The 24,575-nt window shown below is 42.0% G+C and overlaps 1 protein-coding gene across 1 annotated transcript; it reads left to right on the top strand.

Annotated features, from left to right (window-relative positions):
- Window positions 1–1,109: 1,109 nt before the first annotated feature.
- Window positions 1,110–24,461, top strand: atr (ATR checkpoint kinase; the record flags this gene model as incomplete). The annotated part of the gene is made up of 30 exons (XM_079692867.1): window positions 1,110–1,326; window positions 1,500–1,591; window positions 2,276–2,428; window positions 2,935–3,842; window positions 3,942–4,084; window positions 4,799–4,969; window positions 6,212–6,375; window positions 6,786–6,938; window positions 7,134–7,332; window positions 9,058–9,314; window positions 9,483–9,679; window positions 9,833–9,933; window positions 11,473–11,644; window positions 13,187–13,342; window positions 13,465–13,659; window positions 13,906–14,001; window positions 14,924–15,013; window positions 15,792–15,887; window positions 16,063–16,193; window positions 16,349–16,492; window positions 16,817–16,910; window positions 17,312–17,437; window positions 18,502–18,708; window positions 20,578–20,691; window positions 20,796–20,911; window positions 21,403–21,523; window positions 22,151–22,288; window positions 22,482–22,653; window positions 24,104–24,270; window positions 24,456–24,461. The coding sequence occupies exons 1-30, from the start codon at window positions 1,274–1,276 to the stop codon at window positions 24,459–24,461; spliced, it is 4,932 nt and encodes a 1,643-aa protein (XP_079548993.1). The 5' UTR covers window positions 1,110–1,273.
- Between the last annotated feature and the right edge of the window lie 114 nt (window positions 24,462–24,575).

Raw genomic sequence — 24,575 nt, 5'->3', positions numbered from 1 at the left:
TGTATTTGTGTGTGTTGTGTCTGGTTAAATAAAGATGAAAAACAACATGTTGATTTAGCGATACTGAGCTACCTTTAAGGACAGTAGGACATTAGATAGGATCATATCGTTTTTCCGACTGATTGAAGAAAGAGACCAAAACAAATGTCAGCAAAACAAGTTTATTTTATTGCTTTTTGTGTTACGTGTTATTCAGTTAGGGTTGGTGAGGTAATTCACTTCAGAAACACTTTGTTATATTCCATGGAATGCTCTTAACATCCCGATAGCAATGAATATCTGAAGTGCTTTGACAAAAAAAACATACAAAATGTCATCTGTGGAAGCCGTAGTACTGTAAAAAGCACGACCAATCATCTGAGCCGGCCCGGCTAAAGTAACTGGATGGCCTACCTGCCTGTCAGCCTTCCATCTGTGCACAAACTTATCTCGTGCCCTCATTGGTCATGTGCGCGTTCGTGTGTGTTGGAGGAGGGGCCATGGGGAGGGGCTCTGTAAGGAAGTAGCAGATTTCTTCCAGCTGTGTATTTTCAAATTCTAGCGCATTCGAGCTGGTTTCTACAAAATTACCTACCCCACCTTTAAGTGTCAGGACCTATGGGATCAATTCATCAATTGTAATAATATTTAGCCTAAAATAGAATGAACTAAGACTTTAAAATGCCTTAATATTTTTTTGCACAAGCCTGTGACCGTGACATAATCAAAATAAGGTGACTTCTTGAGGTTTAAGATAAGATGCAGCACCAGAAAAAAAACAAGGCATTGCACACAAAAGAGTAGACATAAACAATTCTAAAATAGAAACATCTCAAAATAGAAAAATAAAAGGCATTAGAGATTAGAAAATGTACAGTAGGCCTTGAAGATAAAACATCTGTAAAACAACAAAAACGTACTTACAAAAGTCACGAACAAAAAGCCAGACTCTTCTATTACTTTGTTAATTAGAATGAATGATTGGTACCCAAACTGTGGTCGTATTTTTTTGTTGATCCCAAGTAAAGTCTCACTACTTTTCCACTGTATTCATATTTAATGTAAGCAGTTCACATATGCGTCGCTAGGGGGAGCAGTTTGGAATTCGACTTTAAACAGTGGTGTAAATGACCCTCGATGGCTGCCGTGCCAAAACAAAAAAAGTCATTTTGGAGCGAAAGTTTCGAAAGACATGTCAGGATGAACCGCACATCTAGGAGGGTCCTGGCTAAAACTACATTAGAAACATTTGATATTATATCTTGAAGAAGTGACACACCAAGCTGCTGTAAAAATGGAGGGACTGGAGATGTCAGCGATGATACCGGCTCTCCAGGAGCTAGCGAGGCGAGTAACCGGCTATAGTTGGTTAAGCTAACTCTAAACAGCATGTCAGACTCTGAAACTGCTGTTAATTAAACTGAGCATTATTTGTGATGGTTGCCTCTGTGTTAAGTTGATAAAAAACGTTCCCTGAAGCATGTTTCCATAAATAACGTTTCACCTTGTTGCTTTTTCAGTGCCAATGCTGCTGAATACGACCAGGCTGTGCAGAAACCTCGACAGATCCTGTGTCAGTTCATTGACAGGATACTGACAGATGTGGATGTCGGTAAGGTTCACTGAATCTGAAGCACGTACTGGAGGAACACACAATATTAGAAACCCCTAACAGTACAGTGACGACCTATAGTAGTAAAACACACCTTATTAAAGCTGCACAAGTGTTCTGTTTTTGTGGAGTCTGTCAAACGTTTTTGCTAAGTCTATTCGTCTAATGTTATCTTTGAAATATAGGAGGATTTGGCCTACTGTACCTACTGTTCACTTTCCAAATAGCTACTTCTGAGTAGTTTTTAACATCCTAATAAATGTTAAGAATTTTCCTCTCGCCCCAATTTGTAAATGTCCCTTTGCAAACAATAACCAAACAATGGCACATGGCATGACTAAAGAGCACCACATGTTATTTAAACAAAGGATTGATATTCTTAATAAATGCTAATTGTCATAACAAAATAAGTTGGCCTCACACGGGCTATATTGAGTTCAAGAGATGTGTCCATAATTGAGCAGTTCAATTTAAGACAGGTGTTTTATTCAAAGATGTACAGGTCTGCAGAAGAGACGTATCAAGAAATTCAAACAAAAAACACGTTAATGTGTGTAGAATAGATAATGGGGTCTTTCTTTTCGAACACTGTTATCATACTGTGACTTTTATGATTAGTCTTGCAACCCATTAGGGCTGGTGAACCAGTTCAATAAATCAAATCTCTTGTCTTTTCTCTTCCAGTTGCTCTAGGCCTGAATAAGAAGTCCAGTTCAGAGCCGGCCTGTGTGATGTTGCTGGACTTTGTGCAGCATATCATCAAATCCTCGTCTCTGATGTTCATTAACCCCGCCTGCCAGCCCGCTGAGTATCCAGACACCACACAGAGCTGCACTGGTAGGAGCCTCTTTAAAAAGCTGCAATGTTACTAACGGCTGCATTAAGTAGGAATCAGGTGGATGGCAGACAACAATACTCATGGATGGACCTAGAAAAACAAACACAGTTATCAAAGAACTGATCAACTTCTCATAGTTCGTGTTTTCTCTTTGTGTTGGGGTTTAATGTAACATCTACTTGTTATTTATTTTCGTCGTGGAGGATGCCAACATGTTTAACTTTGGATGACAATAGTCGAATACTCGATTATTATTCGCCAGGGCTGCCGAATCATCGATTTTGATCATGGTCAGTTTCTGGCAACCCTAATCAAGACACAATACATGAAAAACAACCATAACATCACAATCACTGAGAGAGGATATTTTCAAAGAGCCTTCAGCGTGCATCTGATCTGGAATCAGCTCTGTGTTTACTGAGAGGACTGACTGATGCACATATCTATTGTTTTATCTTTCCCTCTCCTCTCCATCTCTGACTGTTCCTCATTCCTCTCTCCACAGACTTCAGTAAGTGGGTGGTGGTGCGCTTGCTTCGCGTGGCAGCGGCTCCAGACTGTGACATCCTCCACGGGCGAGTTTCTGCCGTGTTGTGCTCTCTGCTCCACACCCTGAGAGCCAGAGCGCCTTTCATCTGCAGCCGCCTCACTCAGGACCTCGTCTCCTTGTCCCAGGACCTCAGCAACGTCCTGTACGCTCACATCTCCACCCTGTCAGGACATGGGTATTCTCTTGGTATTCACACACTGAAACCATGGCCTGTAACGCTCGAGTGCTTCAGTATCTCCCCCCTCTGTTCCTCCCACTACCTCACCCCCTCTCCTCTCGTTCTGCCCTCTCCTGCCGCCCTGGAGTCGCTGACTGCGGTGGCGCTCAGTGTCGTAACGGACGCCCTGCGGGGACTCGTCTCCCGTCAGGATATCAGTGTCGCCTGGGAGACGGCGTGTTCCTTCCTGGCTAACGGCAACACCAGGTTGAGGAAGATCTCCATGGTGATGTTGAGTCGACTGGTGGAGCTTGGAGGGTTTCCTGAGATGCGCGGCCACGAGTTCTTCACGGCTTACCTTCACCTGCTGGAAACACACTCCTACACGTACTCGGCAAACTCAGGGGAGAAGGACCCGTACGCAGGAGAGCTGCTGCAGCTGACTCGCTGCGTGTTTCAGACGCCCGCCGCCTCTCACACACACTTTGAACCCATCCATCTCTCGCAGATGTTCGAGTGTGTTTGTACTCTTGGAGGGTCGGATGTGAAGTTGGGGGCAGAGGTTACCGAATCGCTCTGCTTGCTGTTCGGCTTCTTGCTCTCCGGTGCAGTGGTTTATGAAAGTGCTGCGTTGTTGCGACGGCAGCGAGTCACAGAGGTCTGCAGGACGCTGACACGCACCGTCGGAACGGAACATCAGGCTGAAGTATGAGTCTCTTTTTAAACCCTCTCTCTCTTTTGTGCTTTTTTAAATGTTGTTACGTCATTTTAAATTCCACCTTCCTCACGATATCTGTGTTTGCAGTGCGCAGAGGGGTTTCTTAAAGTAGCGCTGAAGGCTGAGGCCGCTGTCGTGGTGCAGAAGGCCGGAGATGGAGAGACGGCAGCCAAGAAATCCTGCAAATCTGCCCCAAAGTCAATGAGCAAAACAACGAAAACATCAGCAGCGTGAGTTTGGCAACCTTCACAGCTTCTTACGAGCAGTAGATCATTGTGATTAGGGCTGCAGGATTTTGGGAAAAAATCTAATTACAATTTTTCTGACAAATATTGCGATTCGAATTGCGATATTTGTTTTTAAGCGACCCAACCGAAGTTTATTGTAAAATGCGGCCATAACACCGGCTAGGAAGGTCGTGTCAACGTACTCCCGTCTCTAGCACCCCTGCAGTCCGAGCTACGAGTGAAATAACTAAACTTACAAGAAACTTCCGTTGGGTTGCAATAAATTGAATTGAATTGTGGGTTCAATCCCAGCCCGTGCAGCCAACATGTCGATGTATCCTTGGGCAAGATACTTAACCGATGACATGGCCAACAGTGTGTGAATATGTATGAATGTTAGTTCCTAGAGTAAGGTACACTGCTCTGTATGAATGGGTGAAGGACATGTAGTATGTAAAGCGTTTTGAGGGGTCGTAAAGACTGGATAAAGCGCTATATAGGTACAGTCCATTTACATCACGTCTTGTTATAAAGGTAATATGGTGTACTTCTGCTATTTAGTTTTTCTTACTTATTGTGTTATTAATAACTTGTGCATACTTAGTTAGTACTCTATTCTCCTCGCTTTATCTGCACTGCCTGCTGTTACATTGTACGTTTCCCCGTTGCGGGACAACTGAAGGGTTTCTGATTGTGATAACGTGTCTGTTTCTGAAGCGAGGGGGACATGCGCGCCGGCAGCGATGTGTGGGCCGTGGTGAACTCTCGTCTGGAGGAGCTGCTCACCTTTCTGATCTCTGACGGCCCCGAAACCAAAGAGACCCTCTGCGCCCTCGAGGGTCTGGCCCTCATCCTCCACCTGGCCGCCCTCTGCTCCGCGCCCACCAGGTGAAACACAAACACTTACACCTGCTGTCCCTCCAGAGCTCGTACGATATCTTTTCTTTCATGTCTCACACACAGTATTAAAGGTAACACAAAAAGTAAGGCAAGCCCACACAGGCCATAAGACACCTGAACTTTTGAAACAACATCCACAACATTAATCTGGCTGCAATTTAGAAATGATTTATCTAATACTCTTATTGCACTATTCCACTATTTCACCATTTTTCTTTTTGTATTTACTTGCACTATTTTTTTTTTCCAGTTTTGATTGTGTTGCACTGTTGGAGGAGCCTGTGACCTAAGATGTTCATCGTCATGACTACACTGTAGCTTTGTACCAAGCCCCCAGGAAGTGCGCTGGACTCTGATGAAAATATTCGTTGTGTCAAAACGGCGGTACTACAATTTCCGTATCAGTCCGTGACGTCACCCTGCCCAGAAAGACTTTTCCCCCATTGACTAACATGGGGAAAGAGACGTCTGTAAATCAGCGGATAATTTTTTTTAAACTAAATGAACTTCCCATTATGAACTATTTTATAGCCTTTATTATAATCATTAGGTTCTTAAAGTTGTAAAATGCACTAAAAGCCGAATCTAGATTTATTTTCTGTCTCCATTCATTCTACTGAGCCGAGAGTGGGCGCTCGGGGGCGGGGCTTAAGGGGCGCATGCTCTGTGAGCGCACATATGGGTTCTTCTGCTCTGACAGCCAGGCATGATGGGTAATCTGTGACGTTTCGCTCTCTCACAAGTTGGGCCATTTTGTCTTCATGCGCCAATGAGCAGCTCTCATAGGAAGGAACGAGACCCCCGCCTCCCACGCTATATCCAGTTCTTATTATACATCCATGCTATGTACGCATGACTAATAAAAGCCTTGAACCTTGAAGCCTTGGTAGATGATTTCTATGTTAGAAGGATTGGCTGCTGTTTGGCTTTGGCAGAGGAGATTTGTCCCACTTTTCATTGGCGTACCCCACATACTCAGCTCTGCTGCTCATCCCACAAATGCTTGTTCCTCACAAATGTGGTACCATTGGAAAGATAAGAAATCAGGCTTTCCCTACGGTATAAGATGTGTTGCCAAAAAGTATTGGAATCATCTACCAAACACAAATTGCCTTACTTTTTGTGTTACGTTTATTTGTTCTGCCTATCAAACACCTGCTTCTTATGTTGCTGTGCCTTTCTTTGACTGAGATCTTTTCCTTCATTTTTCATCTCTTTCTTGCTTCACAGCTCTTCTCCCCTCCTCTGGTTGCCATCGGAGACTCTGGGCAGGTCCCTGAAGAGCTGTCAGGCGGTTTTAGAAAGAGGTCCTCTACCTGCCTCGAACCAGGACTACTTTCAGTCTGCTGTCCGGGCCACTGTGAGGGTCCTGGACTCTGTCCTCTACCTGACAAGTAAGTATACAACCACAGAAACAAACATTACAGATTCTTTGTTTGCTGTGTTGTGTTCAATATTAATGCATTTTTATATCATTACAAAAACATATTTTACGTTTTCTTTGCTGTAATTCCACATTAATGAAAACTAATTAAAAAAACATTAAAAACAGGAAGTTAATGACAGAAAGCGCATCCTACAGCGTACAGTTATTTTCCCTCACTGTGTGTGTGTGTGTGTGTGTGTGTGTGTGTGTGTGTGTGTGTGTGTGTGTGTGTGTGTGTGTGTGTGTGTGTGTGTGTGTGTGTGTGTGTGTGTGTGTGTGTGTGTGTGTGTGTGTGTGTGTGTGTGTGTGTGTGTGTGTGTGTGTGTGTGTGTGTGTGTGTGTGTGTGTGTGTGTGTGTGTGTGTGTGTGTGTGTGTAGTGGCCAGCCACAGTGAGGACGGGCTCCAGCGGCGAGTGTGTGCTCTGCTGTCTCTTCCCTGGGTGTCTGACAACAAGACCGTCTCAGCCTATAAGAGTTCAGGATTCCCCTCCACGCTGCCCGCCTTCGCTCAGAGACTCAGCCTCTGTTACTGTGAGTATCTGTCCTTCTACCATCTTAGTAACAACACACCAAATCAAATATGAGATGAATTCCCCTGTGGTCACCTGTATCTCATTCCTTTTGTGTCAGGAACTACATATTTTTTTTAATCAGTTTCAGTTGCTATAGAATCATTTGAAGTCACTGACCAGGCCTTTACCATGATGCGTGTGTGTGTCTTCCCAGCGTCTGAGATCACAGCAGACTGTGTGTCGCTGCTGGCCCTCCTGCGCCGAGGTGTGTGTGACACATGGCGTGTGCACGTGTTCTCCAAGACGTTGCAGAGTCAAGATGAGGTGGTGAGAGCGGAGGCAGTCAGGGCCTTCCCTCTTCTTCTTCACCACCTCGGAAGCTCACACCACAACCTCATCAACACTACTCTGCTGTAAGAACATCTTACACTTTCACAAATATAAACAAGGACATGTTCTCTTAAAGGTCCCCTATTTTACTGTTTTTCATCAATATATCACAGCTCTCAGATATATACAGAACATGTCTCTGAAGTGTTTGGCTCCAAACACCAAACAGATCATTGCAGTATTACCCATAATCCCCTCTGTTTCAGCCCTGTTTCAAAAGTGCTGATTCTCTGTCTGTTACTTTAGATGAAAATAAGGAGCCCCTCCCCACGCCCCTCTGAGAGACATTTGGTTACAAAGAACTCAATGGTGCTCTAGGAGGAGATTCAGGTGATAAGGGGGGGGGGGGGGGGGGGGGGTTACCTTGGTTGCTGATTGGCTAATGGTTACACAAGCCAAAACATCGTTATGACATCATAAAGTGGCCAAAATCTGATCAGCTCATTCTCAGACAGGTTTTTATAGAAATGGATCAGGACAAAAAGAGAGAGAATCTTTGTTCCTGAAACTTTCAGAATCTCTTTCCACAGAGGGGACACATGTTGATGTAGAAGAGACATGAAGAATAGGGGACACATGTTGATGTAGAAGAGACATGGAGAAGAGGGGACACATGTTGATGTAGAAGAGACATGAAGAAGAGGGGGCACATGTTGATGTAGAAGAGACATGAAGAAGAGGGGACACATGTTGATGTAGAAGAGACATGTAGAAGAGGGGACACATGTTGATGTAGAAGAGACATGAAGAAGAGGGGACACATGTTGATGTAGAGGAGACATGAAGAAGAGGGGACACATGTTGATGTAGAAGAGACATGAAGAAGTGGGGACACATGTTGATGTAGAAGATACATGAAGAAGAGGGGACACATGTTGATGTAGAAGAGACATGAAGAAGAGGGGACACATGTTGATGTAGAAGAGACATGAAGAAGAGGGGACACATGTTGATGTAGAAGAGACATGAAGAAGAGGGGACACATGTTGATGTAGAAGAGACATGAAGAAGAGGGGACACATGTTGATGTAGAAGAGACATGAAGAAGAGGGGACACATGTTGATGTAGAAGAGACATGAAGAAGAGGGGACACATGTTGATGTAGAAGAGACATGAAGAAGAAGGGACACATGTTGATGTAGAAGAGACATGAAGACGAGGGGACACATGTTGATGTAAAAGAGACATGAAGAAGAGGGGACACATGTTGATGTAAAAGAGACATGAAGAAGAAGGGACACATGTTGATGTAGAAGAGACATGAAGACGAGGGGACACATGTTGATGTAAAAGAGACATGAAGAAGAGGGGACACATGTTGATGTAGAAGAGACATGAAGAAGAGGGGACACATGTTGATGTAGAAGAGACATGAAGAAGAAGGGACACATGTTGATGTAGAAGAGACATGAAGACGAGGGGACACATGTTGATGTAAAAGAGACATGAAGAAGAGGGGACACATGTTGATGTAAAAGAGACATGAAGAAGAAGGGACACATGTTGATGTAGAAGAGACATGAAGACGAGGGGACACATGTTGATGTAAAAGAGACATGAAGAAGAGGGGACACATGTTGATGTAGAAGAGACATGAAGAAGAGGGGACACATGTTGATGTAGAAGAGACATGGAGAAGTGGATTTTGCAGAATAGGCGACCTTTAAACTTCAATATCATTGTTTCATCTTTAATGGTGTATTTCATTTGTTTCATTATGTCCATGGTGTTCTTTGACCGTTTGCAGTCCCAGGCTGGAGGACGGTTCTGAGACGGTGAAGAAGGAGCTTGCGAGGATCATCGGTCAGCTGAGCTGTATCCAATCAGATCTCTCCCAGCTCAGTGACACCCAAACAAGGTCCACTTCTGCTCCTGAGATCCTCTGCCACAAACTCAGCCTCGCAGCAGAGCATGCTGGGAACACTTTGCCGTCCCTCAAGGCGACTGTTGTCAAACCTTTCCTGCCGCTGCTCGAACCACAAGCTCCAAGTATTGTTAAGCAAGGTATTTCAGGTTTTCTGTGGGAGGTTTTCTTCCATATGAGCTTTCAAAACAAGCACAAGCTTGATAAATGATTATTATGCACACGGTACTTTGCTGTGATCCTCCTATGGATGGTTTCACAGCAACATGTCCTCCAGCTCATTTCCTTATTTCCCTTTCCTTTTAAAGCTTTCCTAGAAGCTCTGCCTCACCTCTGCCAGCACGTCAATCTGGTTGATGGAGACAGCGGCTCCCAGGAAGTTCTCTGCGCTCTGATTGGTCTAATGGAAGACTCGGATCCAGTGGTCAGAATACGCTTCAGCCAATCAGTGCGTTTCCTGCTAACAGAGACCACCAGGAACTCAGAGCAGGGATCCCTGAGTGAGGTGAGCACTACACGTCCAAGTCTTTTGTTGTGAAATAGCTCAAAATCTTTCTTGGTTATTACTTTTTTTTCAAAGCTGACTTTTTGGGGGTTGTAAGTTGCTTTATTTGTGAGAAAATGAAGGGGATGTTTGTGTTTCTTCCCCCTATCCTAGCTCCTAGTGGCCCGTCTTAAAGAGGCTTTCAACAACGCTAAACTCAAGAGAGACGACGACCTGCGCAACACTCTCATCCTCACCACCGGAGAGATCGGCAGGTAGAGAACAGCCCCGATCCAATCTCTATTTATAGCACGTTTAAAAACAACAGTTTACCAAAGTGCTGTACTTCAATAAATATATAAAAATTCTGACTTTTTCTCAAAATTCTGACTTTCTCTCAAAATGTTGGCTTTTTTCTGAAAATCCCACATTCCGACTTTCTATCAAAATTCTGACTTTCTATCAAAATTCTGACTTTTTCTACAAATTCTGACTTTTTCTACAAATTCTGACTTTCTCTCCAAATTCTGGCTTTTTCTCAAAATTCTGGCTTTTTCTCAAAATGTTGGCTTTTTTCTCAAAATCCCGCATTCCGACTTTCTATCAAAATTCGGACTTTTTCTCCAAATTCGGACTTTTTATCAAAATTCAGACTTTCTCTCCAAATTCAGACTTTTTCTCAAAATTCTGACTTTCTCTCAAAATTCGGACTTTTTCTCAAAATTCGGACTTTCTCTCAAAATTCGGAATGTTAATAATCACTGGTATATAATATAATAATCACCGGCTTGAGCTTCAATCTCCAGACCCATGTATCTGGTAATTGTTTTTATTATACTTTTTTTTTTTTTTTCTGAAAATGTTGGCTTTTTTCTCTGAAAATCCCAAGTTCTGACTTTCTATCAAAATTCGGACTTTTTCTCAAAATTCGGACTTTTTCTCAAAATTCGGACTTTTTCTCAAAATTCGGACTTTCTCAAAAAATTCGGACTTTCTCTCATAATTCGGACTTTTTCTCAAAATTCTGACTTTTTCTCAAAATCCCAGGTTCAGACTTTTTCTCAAAATTCTGACTTTCTCTCAAAATTCTGACTTTCTCTCAAAATTCTGACTTTCTCTCAAAATTCGGAATGTTAATAATCACTGGTCACCGGCTTGAGCTTCAATCTCAGGACCCATGTATCTGGTAATTTTTTTTATTATACTTTTTTTTTTTTTTTCTGAAAATGTTGGCTTTTTTCTCTGAAAATCCCAAGTTCTGACTTTCTATCAAAATTCGGACTTTTTCTCAAAATTCGGACTTTTTCTCAAAATTCGGACTTTTTCTCAAAATTCGGACTTTCTCAAAAAATTCGGACTTTCTCTCATAATTCGGACTTTTTCTCAAAATTCTGACTTTTTCTCAAAATCCCAGGTTCAGACTTTTTCTCAAAATTCGGACTTTCTCTCAAAATTCTGACTTTCTCTCAAAATTCGGAATGTTAATAATCACTGGTCACCGGCTTGAGCTTCAATCTCAGGACCCATGTATCTGGTAATTTTTTTTATTATAAGCCAATTTTTTGGGGACGAATGCTCCGGGCCAGTGGTTACAATGGTGGGGCCAGTGGAATTGTAATGTCTACCCCGCTGACCCTAGATGTCAGGATGTGTGATGACTAGGTCATCACACATCCTGTCATGTTCACAGCTACAGTTGGGATACCTTTGTTATCATGTGGACTCTGATATTGGAAGAGTCCATTCAGTATTTTCCCAACAGTAATGTAGAGTTTTTTTGGTGAAATGTTTGTGTCCCTCTCCTCTCCTGTCAGAGCGTCTCAGGGGAGTCTGGTGTCGTTCTCTCTGCTGCGGCTGCTCCACTGTCTGCTCTCCAAGTCGTCCCCGGTGTCCGTTGCTGCCTACGCTCAGATCAGAGCTCTGGCCGCCGCCAAAGGACTCAAACTACAGACCCTCTTCAGTCAGTACAAGAACCCCATCTGCCAGGTAGAATAATAATAATTCATTTCATTTATACAGCACACTTTTAAAACATCATCTCAATGCTATTAGGAGAAAATAAGTCAAATTCAACTTTATTGTCAATCTCAAAATATCTTTGTACACAGAAAGATCGAAAAGCTGTTTCCCACAGTCCCGAGGTATAACAAAATAAAATAAAGGATATACAATATATTTATATACATACCTATACCCCAACTTATTTATTTACATAAAATAATAAATAAAATAAAATAAAAAGTTATCTAAGGAGCATATTGAATAAAATATGGTGATATAAAAAGAAAGCTTAAGAGCGTAACATAGATAGATAGGTAGAAAAGCTTTAATGCTGCTTCTTCAGGCATCAGGCTCGAAAAGGACATTCCCAGAACAAATGACCATATCTTCATTTCTAAAAGGGGTAAATTAATAATCTTTGTTCTCAAAGCAATGATAAACCTGTGAGTTGGATTTAGGGAAGTCAGAATCAATATAGAACTTTTTTATTTTAATGTAAATTCAGATTGAACATAGTAAAAAAATGTAAATTATAGTTTCCGTCCAAAAGAAAACCATTACTTATAGTGAAAACCACCCTTGAATGATGGGATGGTAGAATAAAAGCTTTAGGAATCCAAACTATAACATATAATAAGTACCCTGTATCAAGATTGATGCAAAACAAGTGACCTTTGACCTTTTTAGAGAGATATAGAAAAAAAAAAAACACTTCTGGAGTCTTTTGGGTGCATTTTCCATATCTCTGGAACCCGTCGGTCGATTTTGATGATTGACACCTCTTTTGAACGGTTAGAGCCAATAGAATCGAGAGGAAGTTCCTCAAATCAATGGTGAATAGAGTGATGCGTAGCCAGAATGCCCAAACCGGAAGCTGTCATACACTCTCGTAGCAGTTAATATGAAAACTCTGTTATTGACATTTGTGCATAGTGCGTTAGGATTTTTCACTCAGGGCTAATTCAGAGCCTTTGTTATTGACCTTTTGTTTTGTTTAGCTAAAAATGGTTAATATTGTCTGAAAGCTGAGTTTCTTCCCGTTAAGTGGGTATGACACATTCATAGTTTATGAAATGTTAAGAAGCCCTCAGACACTGTTTCTTGCAAGATGTTGCGTTTTGCCCCCCGTGGGGTTTAACTGGTTGAATAAACTTGAGCTATTAGCTGATGGAGACTTTCATCGATTCCAAGTCCGTAATAATAATAATTTCACAACAATACAATACTAATATATAATTTTATAATTTAAAAAAAAGTGAAGCAATGATTATGGAGGTTTAAACCACTATCTCTTGTCTTTGTATATTTGTACACAATTACTATGGTAACACTGGTTGTGGTGTAAAAAAGGTTTCCTATTTATTGTGTGTATTTGTACCTTTATATAGAATAATAAGAGAAATGTGTTTTTCCTTCCTGATCTTTACACTGAAATGAATTACTTTAAAATACATTTTGAGCTGTGTGCAGCGATTCAAAGACGTAGAACATTCTGGATCTAATTAGTTCGTCCCTCTATGTGATTAGTTCCTGGTGCAGTCGCTTCACTCACGCCATGTTTCTGCTCTGCGAAGCACACCGGATCAGGGCAGCGAATCGGCCAATCAGAGAGAGCTCGCCCTGGACATCCTGGCTCAGATCGCGCATGCTTTCGATTTCCCAGACCTCCACCGCTTCCTCACTGTAAGTCATATCTCAAAACTCCACACGATGAGCACAGTAAACAGTATATTGAGATAGTACTATGTGAGAACTATGTATATGTTCATGAGCATGTACGTTGTTATGCATTGTTGTGTATACAGAGGACCCTCCAGGTGCTCTTGCCCTACCTGGCGGCCAAAGCGAGCTCTACAGGCTCCGCCCTCATCCGTACGCTGGCCAATGAGCTGAAGGCAAACAGGAGAGAGATCCTGATCAATAACTTCAAATACATCTTCAGCCACCTGGTCTGCTCCTGCACTAAAGAAGAGCTAGAGAAGGCCTTCCACTACCTACAGGTATCAATAGCATCACGATAACTAGCTGTAGTCTGTCATTGTTTACACATTCAAGCTTCAGCTAAATACAACTAACAATTAGTCTTGTTTTGTGTATTGTCATCATTTTAGTGGTTAGTAGGGAATTAGGGTTTGCATTGGCATTGTCAAAAGAATAGATAAATAATAAAAAATACAGATTTCATCATTAAAAGTCACTCCCACCCAAATAAACGTTATAAATGTTGTTTCCTAATATTCTCCCAGAGTGAGACAGAGATTGAACTCGGCTCTCTGTTAAGACAAGACTTCCAGGGTCTTCACAACGAGCTGCTGCTGCGCCTGGGAGAACACTACCAACAGGTACACACACACACACGTACACACACACACACACACACACACACACACACACACACACACACACACACACACACACACACACACACACACACACACACACACACACACACACACACACACACACACACACACACACACACACACACACACACACACACACACACTAGGGCTGTCCCGAATACCATTTTTCGGGCTCCGGATATTCGCTAGTAATCAGCAGCGAATATTCGTTCCGCGGGGGGGGATGTGCGTAGTAATCAGCAGCGAACCGATTCGACACGTGTATTTCGGTGTATTCACGACACGCTTTTTGTTATTCTACAATATTGTTGTTTTATAGTTATTTGTTAATGTATACAACCCAATTTGTGTTCTTTGAAATTGAAAAGGATATCGCATTGTGTTTGTTACTTTCGTTGCAGTTGTATGATGTCTTAAGTGTAATTTGGCTTGGCTTTCTATTTTGTATGGACATGCTTTTATTTTGAAGGAGAGTTAGCGCAGTTGACAGGAAGTTGTTGTTGCTATGGAAACAATGTGATTAATGGAGAAAAAGTAATATCTACATATAAAGATGGAGAAAGTAAACAATAACGTTTATGGTTAAGTGTTAGCACCCCCCGAAGAGGCACAAGCTCTTACGTTGGTATTGGAGATTTCAATAAATAAAAAAATAAAAGCGAATATCCTTATAACGAAATTGAAACCCGAATAGTACTCTAACGAACGAATATTCGGATATTCGAATATTCAGATATTTTCGGGTTCAGCCCCAACACACACACACACATACACATAGACACACACACACACACACACACACATAATGAATCATTACTAGTACATGCGTCACATTTCAGTGCTTGGTTGTGGTTGTAATCTAATACAGATTATTGTTAAATGGTTTGAATGTTTTATTTAGGTATTTAACGGTCTGGCAATCCTGGCTTCCTTTGCCTCTAATGATGACCCGTACCAGGGTCCCCGAGACATCACCACTCCAGAGCACATGGTAAGAGTTCAATGTGCTCGTACTGCCTTATCTTGTGCTTTAACCATATAGAAAGTTCCTTTTCTCGGATGTGTAATTAAGTAGATTATTTGTTTATATATAATTTAGAATCAGTAATCATTTTGTATATCAGTTTGACATTGCTTAATTTTGTATTGTATAATAATTCTCATGTTACATATTTGTATTATCGTTTTACACATTCTAAGTAAATCTAATCAAATGAAAGTTCTGACTCTATTGAACTGTACATGGACATGTAAGTAGATATACACTGAACAAAAATATAAACGCAACACTTTTGTTTTTGCTCCCATTTCTCATGAGATGAACTCAAAGATCTAAAACATTTTCTACATACACAAAATATCAATTTCTCTCAAATATTGTTCACAAATCTGAAAAAATGTGTGATAGTGAGCACTTCTCCTTTGCCGAGATAATCCATCCCACCTCACAGGTGTGGCATATCAAGATACTGATTAGACAGCATGATTATTGCACAGGTGTGCCTTAGGCTGGCCACAATAAAAGGCCACTCTGAAACGTGCAGTTTTGCTTTCTGTCAGTGGGTGACATGTTAGGGTTAGGGTCACACCAGATACTGACTGGTTTTCGGACCCCCCCAGACCCCCCCAATAAAGCAAAACTGCACGTTTCAGAGTGGCCTTTTAACAAAAAAAAAAACTATTGTTTGACCCTCATACATTTAGCCAAGTTTATAAATATTACGTAAATAATACTGTGATTTTTTCAAATGTGTCTTGCTTGGTATCAGGCGGACTACCTGCAGCCGAAGCTTCTGGGAATTCTTGCCTTCTTCAACATGCAGCTGCTCAGCTCCAGCGCAGGAGAGAAAGACCGCAAGAAGCTGGTGTGTGATCTGATGTGATATCTGAGAAGGTTTTCTTTCAGAGGGTTCAGAGTTACTATTCGTTACAGTCAGACGATTCTGTTCACAGCTCAACTGTATCTTGTTTTGTCCACCGCAATTTAGCCTAGCTCGTATTAATGTGAAAATAAAGCTTCTGGCTATTTTTGGGGTGCAGGCTTTGACGAGTGTGATGGCTCTGATGCGGCTGATGGGCTCCAAACACATCAGCTCTGTCCGGGTGAAGATGATGACGACGCTCCGCACAAGCCTCCGATTCAGAGACGACTTCCCTCTGCTCTGCTGCCAGTCAGTACACACACACACACACACACACACACACACACACACACACACACACACACACACACACACACACACACACACACACACAGAATCCAGTGTGATGAGCGCGTAGCCCTGCCTCTGATTCTGTGTTTTAATTCCTTCCTCCTGACCGACAGGACGTGGGAGTGTTTTGTGAAGAGCGTAGAGCCGGCACAGTTGGGCCCCCTGCTGAGTCATGTTATCGTTGCACTCCTCCCCCTGATCCCTCTGCAGCCCAAAGAGACCGCGGCCATTATCAGCTTCCTGATACTGGGCAACAGGTAACACCCTCCAAACAAAGTTTTAAAGTGTGAAATCAAGAAACAATGATATCTAATCTGTTTCCGGCTGGATTCGAATGTTCATTTTCACAATTTTTTTTTTTTTCAAACTTAGTTTTTATTTCAGATTCAGTTTCAGTATACATACATGTTCACATTTTGGTCAACAGTTTTTCTATTTTCATTTAGCTGTACATTTTCACTATTTAAAAAACATTTTATAACCTCCGTACTTTCTAGGAATTTTTTGTTGCCAGTTTAATGCCAAAAAAATAGCACTTTATTCCAGACTTAACAGCCATCTTATCCCTTAATATCCCACAGGGAAGAAGTCAACGACTACCTCCATGAGATTTACTTTCTTCCAGACTACCCTGAGCTGAAAGACATCCACACTGTTCTGCAGAACTACAAGAAGGTCAGTATGGACAAGAGAAGTAAAGCAACTCTCCTTTGAAATCGTCTTCCATTTCAGATCCACAAAGCTAATCCGTTGATTCCTTTAATAGCAAAGTGAAAACCTTCCCATCTGTCTTCCTTGTAAACTAATTTTCTAGTTTCCATCTACATTAGCATCACTTCAGTCACATGCTTTTATCCCATAGCAATACTTATGTTGATGTATAATGTTTTTATAATTGTTATGCTATGACGTTTGTATTTTCTTTTCGTCTTGTCTTTGTAAAGCCCTTTGAGGCATTTCTTTTGATTTGGGGCTATAATAAATGTTGATTTGATTTAAAGAAGGGATGCAAATGGTGATGAGGGTTATTGGAAATATACACTCAGCGTTAATACACACTGTGTGATTCCCTGCAGCTGACAGCCAGCAGCAGTGACCTGGCCGCGGCGCTGCAACTCTCCATGAGAGCCGTTCAACATGAGAACGTCGACGTCAGGATTCACGCGCTGACCAGCCTCCGGGACATGATGCACAGCAAGCAGGTACACACATGCGCACACACACACACACACACACACACACACACACACACACACACACACACACACACACACACACGCAATAAAATTAGATATCACACCAAATATAATTGCTATGGTTGTTGAAATATTGTATATGGGTTGATGCGTGATCGTTTCTTTGTTTACTTTCACATACGTTTCATAATTTTCTCTCCGTTGATCCCTCTCTGTTTGCCAGATTGCTTAAACTATGTTTGAATTATGCAGGGCGAGTGTAAAGTCCTTTTTTTGTTCTGTTTGTAAACGTTTAGGTAGTGAATGGTCATGGAACATTTAATATAGGTCTCTTAAAAGTCATCGACAAAAGTTTTGTAACCCTTATGTCAGACAACTACCTCTGCATAAGAACTACAGCAGTAGCTTCTTGTTCTCAAGTTATAAAATATAATTATCTATTGTTAGAGAGGGCAAACGTACACACATCCTTTACTCAAGTAGAAGTACAGATACTCGTGTTTAAATACTCTGGTGAAAGTAGAAGTACTGACTAAACTTCTTTACTCAAGTCAAAGTAGAGAGGCTTTGAAATGTACTTAAATAAAAAGTACCCATAACTAGCAGCTGTTTTAAAGAGTACCTGACCTCCCTTTATATTAATAGAACAATAATGTCATTGTTCGCTAATGAATGTTTCCATGGTGACCAACGGCAACATGACAACGTTTTCATTGGTCCCTCTTCTTTAGAGAAGACCAGGAAATGATGGATACACGGATCGTGTTCAAATCAATAGGCACGCAATGACTCTAAATAATAATGATCACGCCACCAAACACACATTCAAACTAAAGGAACCAGCCTGTTTGGAAAATGTGAGAAGTAGAAAGTACAGGTATTTGAGTTCAACATGTAAGAAGTAGAAAGTACAGGTGTTTGTGTTCAACATGTTAGAAGTAGAAGTTGTCTGAAAAATAAGTAGTGGAGTAAAGTACTGATACCAGAAAGATGTACTTAAGTACAGTATTTGTACTCCACTACTTCCCACCTTAATGTTCCGTACCATTGTCTCGTGTTCTCTCTCTCAGGAGTGGCTGCTGCGTCACGTCTGTGCGAGTGAGGCGGTGGAGCCGGTGATCTCCAGCCTGGTGTCGGTGCTGCTGAAGGGCTGCCAGGACTCGTCCCCCGAGGCCAGGCTGCTCTGTGGGGAGTGTCTGGGGGAGCTGGGGGCCGTGGACCCTGGACGTCTGGACCTGTCACACACACACACACACGGAGACCGCAACACCTTCGTGGTAATTTAGACAAGACCAAAGCTGTGCATTTATAAATCACATGTAAAATATAGAGCTTATGTGAAGGAAGCAGAACTTAAAGGACCCCTATTTGACTGTTTTTCATCAATATATCCCAGGTCTCAGATATATACAAACGTGTGTCTGAAGTGTTTGGCTCCAAACACCAAACAGATCATTGCAGCATTACCCACAATCCCCTCTGTTTCAACCCTGTTTCAAAAGTGCTGATTCTCTGTCTGTTACTTTAGATGAGAGTAAGGAGCCCCTCCCCACGCCCCTCTGAGAGACATTTGGTTAAAAAGAACACAATGGTGCTCTAGGAGGAGATTCAGGTGATAAGGTGGGGGGGGGGGTTACCTTGGTTGCTGATTGGCTAATGGTTACACAAGCCAAAAAAATCGTTATGACATCATAAAGTGACCAAAATCTGATCAGCTCATTTTCAGACAGGTTTTTATAGAAATGGATCAGGACAAAAAGAGAGAGAATCTTTTTTCCTGAAACTTTCAGAGTCTCTTTCCACAGAGGGGACACATGTTGATGTAGAAGAGACATGAAGAAGAGGGGACACATGTTGATGTAGAAAAGACATGAAGAAGAGGGGACACATGTTGATGTAGAAGAGACATGAAGAAGAGGGGACACATGTTGATGTAGAAGAGACATGAAGAAGATGGGACACATGTTGATGTAGAAGAGACATGAAGAAGATGGGACACATGTTGATGTAGAAGAGACATGAAGAAGAGGGGACACATGTTGATGTGGAAGAGACATGAAGAAGAGGGGACACATGTTGATGTATAGGAGACATGAAGAAGAGGGGACACATGTTGATGTAGAAGAGACATGAAGAAGAGGGGACACATGTTGATGTAGAGGAGACATGAAGAAGAGGGGACACATGTTGATGTAGAGGAGACATGAAGAAGAGGGGACACATGTTGATGTAGAGGAGACATGAAGAAGAGGGGACACATGTTGATGTAGAAGAGACATCAAGAAGAGGGGACACATGTTGATGTAGAAGAGACATGAAGAAGAGGGGACACATGTTGATGTAGAAGAGACATGAAGAAGAGGGGACACATGTTGATGTAGAAGAGACATGAAGAAGAGGGGACACATGTTGATGTAGAAGAGACATGAAGAAGAGGGGACACATGTTGATGAAGAAGAGACATGAAGAAGAGGGGACACATGTTGATGTAGAAGAGACATGAAGAAGAGGGGACACATGTTGATGTAGAAGAGACATGAAGAAGAGGGGACACATGTTGATGTAGAAGAGACATGAAGAAGAGGGGACACATGTTGATGTAGAAGAGACATGAAGAAGAGGGGACACATGTTGATGAAGAAGAGACATGAAGAAGAGGGGACACATGTTGATGTAGAAGAGACATGAAGAAGAGGGGACACATGTTGATGTAGAAGAGACATGAAGAAGAGGGGACACATGTTGATGTAGAAGAGACATGAAGAAGAGGGGACACATGTTGATGTAGAAGAGACATGAAGAAGAGGGGACACATATTGATGTAGAAGAGACATGGAGAAGAGGGGACACATATTGATGTAGAAGAGACATGAAGAAGAGGGGACACATATTGATGTAGAAGAGACATGAAGAAGAGGGGACACATATTGATGTAGAAGAGACATGGAGAAGAGGGGACACATGCTGATGAAGAAGAGGGGACACATGTTGATGTAGAAGAGACATGAAGAAGTGGATTTTGCATAATAGGTGACCTTTAAGTAAAAGTAGAAATGCAGACTTTTGAATGTTTGAAAGAGGAAAATTCCCCCATGTTGGAAAATCTCTGTCAGAAACCAAATGGAAATGTTATTTTCTTTGAACAGAGTGGAGTTGAGGATCCTAACTTCGCCTACGACCTGCTGACTGAGCTGACCAGAACCTTTCTGGCTTACGCTGATGACGTGCGAGCACAGGACTCGGCTGCCTATGCCATCCAGGTACTCACATTGAGCAAGCACTCAATCTGCTCCTAAACTTGTGCGTGTCTTTTTTATTTGATGAATTAGCTGTAATCTGTGTTTGGGTTGTTCCCGCTCTGCAGGAGCTGCTGTCGATCTTTGAGTGTCGCGGGGGTCGGACCGACTCACCGGGGCGCCGTCTGTGGAGGAGATTCCCCGAGCAGATTCAAGAAATACTGGAACCACACCTCAACAGCAGGTATGGTGTGTTATAGTTATAATAAAGATACTTTACTGGGAGGTGTGTGGCGCAGTGGCATCAGGGGAGGGGAGATGTGTGTGTGGGTGTGGATAGAGCGCCACACGGATAGGCATGTGGCTCAGTGGATAGAGCCTTGGTCTGGGAATCAGGGGGTCACAGCAGGTTCAAACCCCACTGCAGTCAGCATGTCGTTGTGTCCCTTAGACACTTCACCCCAAATTGCTCCTGTGGGGATTGCCCACAGTAATGAGTATGTAAGTAACAAGTGACATGTCATGTTTACTTTAATTTAAATATCTGAGTACTTCAGTCCTTGTAGCTCTGCATGACGGCAACACACTGAGTCAGTGCCAGTAAACACACACACACACACACACACACACACACACACACACACACACACACACACACACAGAGTTATCCATAAGATCAAATCCTCCTTGAGTAAAAGTATTTTTTTCTTATCTCGCCTCCCTCTCTGTCTTCAGGTATAAGAGCAGTCGGAAGGAGGTCAACTGGTCCAAACTGAAGAAGCCGGTGTATTTAAGTAAGAGAGGCAGCAAGTTCTCTGATTGGTCAGCCACCTGGGCCGGATACCTCATCAGCAAGGTTAGCTCATTTATCTTTTGAACTTTTGCAGAACCAAACAGATTCCTATCTGTTGGAGCCAGTATTTTTGATTTGATAAGAAAGGCCACCTAATTGTGACGTCTGTAGTCAACGCACTATAAAGGACTACATTTCCCACGGCGCCTGTGCTAAAGCCACAGTGATGGGCAACCTGTTGAGAGACGCTGTCGAGGAACAGTTTTTAACCGCACACGTACATACAAATCGTACAAGTACCCTTTAAGTTATATAAGCATTATCAAGAAAGAAAGAATACCTAAGTTGTTTGTTTTTATTTGAGTTTTGCCTATTTCTTTTGAATATCTTAAAGGCCTATTTTCTTTGTTGCATGTGCAAAAGTTTGTTATTTTATTTTGAGCAAACACATCACAACATCATCTAAACCATCGGGGGCCAAGCAACACTTCAAACTGTCAGTAATTTAAAGGAAAGAAACGAGTTAGAACTGTCTGTTTAAGGCGTCTAGTGGCTTGATGGAAAGACAAGGAAGGAAGCCACGACAATATCTATTGAATCATGTATCAATCTAAATAAAAGCAGACGGGGAAAAAAGCACTTTCTTTGCATCTTTGAGAGAATAAACTGAACGGGTTTGATGTGTTACAGGTGAGACACGAGCTGGCCGGCAGAGTGTTCACCTGCTGCAGCTTCATCATCAAACACGACTACAAAGTCACGATCTACCTGCTGCCTCACATCCTGCTCTACATGCTGCTGGGCTGCACTCCTGCAGAGCAACAGGAGGTGAGGAAACATCATGTTGGGAAAATGATGACGACTACTTCCTTTCTTGAGAGGACCAGAAATACATGGATCCTGAGATTGAAGCTCAAGCCGGCGACGAGTGATATTTTTCGAACACATCAAAAGAAAGAAATCCAGCGTTTGTCTTTTTTTCTTATTTGTTAATTAATAATAATAACATACCTCCTTCCAGGTAACCGAGGAGATGCTGGCTGTGCTGACAGCAGGAGATGGACAGGGAGAGGGCTGTGGTCAGGTGACGGCCTCCAGCCTATCACAGCTCAGCACTCAGACTGTGTTCAGCATGATTTCTCACCTCACGCAGTGGAGCCGCTATATCCTCTCCACCAAACTCAAGCACAACGGTTAGTGACGCCCAACACACACACACACACACACACACACACACACACACACACACACACACACACACACACACACACACACACACACACACACACACTCACTCTCACACACATCTTAAGCCTCTCTGTCTAGTTTTCACTGCAGTGTTAATACACATCAGTTAGGGGGGGGAAAAAGCCCAGAACCCAAAACCACCAGACTCAGGGACAGTTTTATCCCACAGGCCATAAGACTGCTAAACACCTGAGCTCTGCTAAGTGCCCCGATAAACTTTCCTGTTTGTTATCTTGCAATATACTTATTTATATAAATAGTTCAGGGTCCCCGCGGATCCTTAAAAAGTCTTAAAAGTCTTTAAGGAATTTTAGGAGGGGAGGTATTAAATGTTATCTGGGGCAGAATGAACGAGTGTGCAGGGGGGGGGGAATGGTTTCCATTGGTCTACTGCCATAACAAAATAGTTTTGTTAATGCGAAGGCAGTCATGTTGGGCTGAATATTTCCCGTTATTCAAATGCAATAAAACTCAGTAACGGTTTATACTGTTGTCTAGTTCATCGATTCTTTTGTATTGGTATTTTTTTTCCTTTTTAGGTCTTAAAAATCATTACATTTGTACTTAGGAAATGTGCAGATACCCTGCAGTTATCAACGCAATAAACCGTATTTAATTTATTCTTAATTTACATGATTTGATTTCATATTTTGTTCTTGTACATATCATATTCTATTTACATGTATATAGACTTTTTGCACTACTTTTTATTTTGTATTCTATTATATATCAGGGTGTCCGCGGGGTCTTAAAAAGTATTAAAAGTTGATAAATCAATTGAAAATGAAGGCTATTAAAAAGTATTAAACGGCATTTTCCAAGGTATTACATTTTGTAGCTTGTTTTCAATAAGTATATAAATGGTCCAAAGAGGTTGTATTCTACAGTCTGCCTGAATGTAATCATTGCGTAGGTGTGTAGTGTGATTCTGTGGAGTTTATTTATGGCATCCCGTTGGGTTTGACGTCATCTGAACAGGACATCGCACGCTCACTGCTTGATAGCGCAAAGGTCCGTTTACGCCGGTTGCTAAGCAACATCGTTATGGGGAAATGCAAGTCTGCGTCCAAATGGTTGGAAAATAAGGAGGAAGGACAATCAATACTGTATATATAGTCAATGTGAGGTAAAGTGTGTTGCCAAGGTAACCGGTTAGAACTCAAAGTGGCGATGAGGTCTTCAAATGTATGGAAAGGGTCTTAAAAAAGGTCTTACATTTGAATTCAGGGTTCCTGCATATACCCTGATATATGTTGGATTGTTAGAGGTCAGAAGAATTTCATTGCCATTTCTACACTGTAGCTTTGTGCACATGCCAATATAACATTTGAATCTTTTGAATCTTGAAAAAAAAAAGGGGGTTGAAGTAAAAGACCCTGAACTGTCTTCTTGCAGAGAGTGGGGAGCACCAGCGCGTGGTGGCCTTCCTGAGAGGAATCCCTCAGGACGTCCTGGCCAAGGCCTCGCTGAGGTCCAAAGCATACACTCGGGCCCTCATGCACTTTGAAGCATACATCTTAGAAAACAAAGAGAACATTCAGGATCACCTCACCTTCCTGCAGGTCAGACAACAATCAATAATCATTTTAATAATAACAGTTTTCTTTGTTCGTCTGTCCACATTTCCTCTGCTTTGTTGAAGTAACTTATAACGTCCTTTCATGGTACTGTTTTGAAACAATTTAAATAAAGTCAAGTTAATGTAATCATTTGGGTGAGGAGCAGTCCTAAAATTTGGTTTGGACAGGAATAGAAATCTGTCATTGTAGTCTGCTTCAATTGTTTGGGTATTTAGACGTACTTTAACTTAAGTTCAGTTCAAGTATTACTATTTCTGGTACTTTCTAAGACTGTCTTTAAAACTCAA

This window comes from Notothenia rossii (genome assembly GCF_949606895.1).
Source record: "Notothenia rossii genome assembly, chromosome: 7".
In the NCBI taxonomy this organism is placed as follows: Eukaryota; Metazoa; Chordata; class Actinopteri; order Perciformes; family Nototheniidae; genus Notothenia; species Notothenia rossii.
This window is presented reverse-complemented; position numbering and strand designations above follow the sequence as displayed.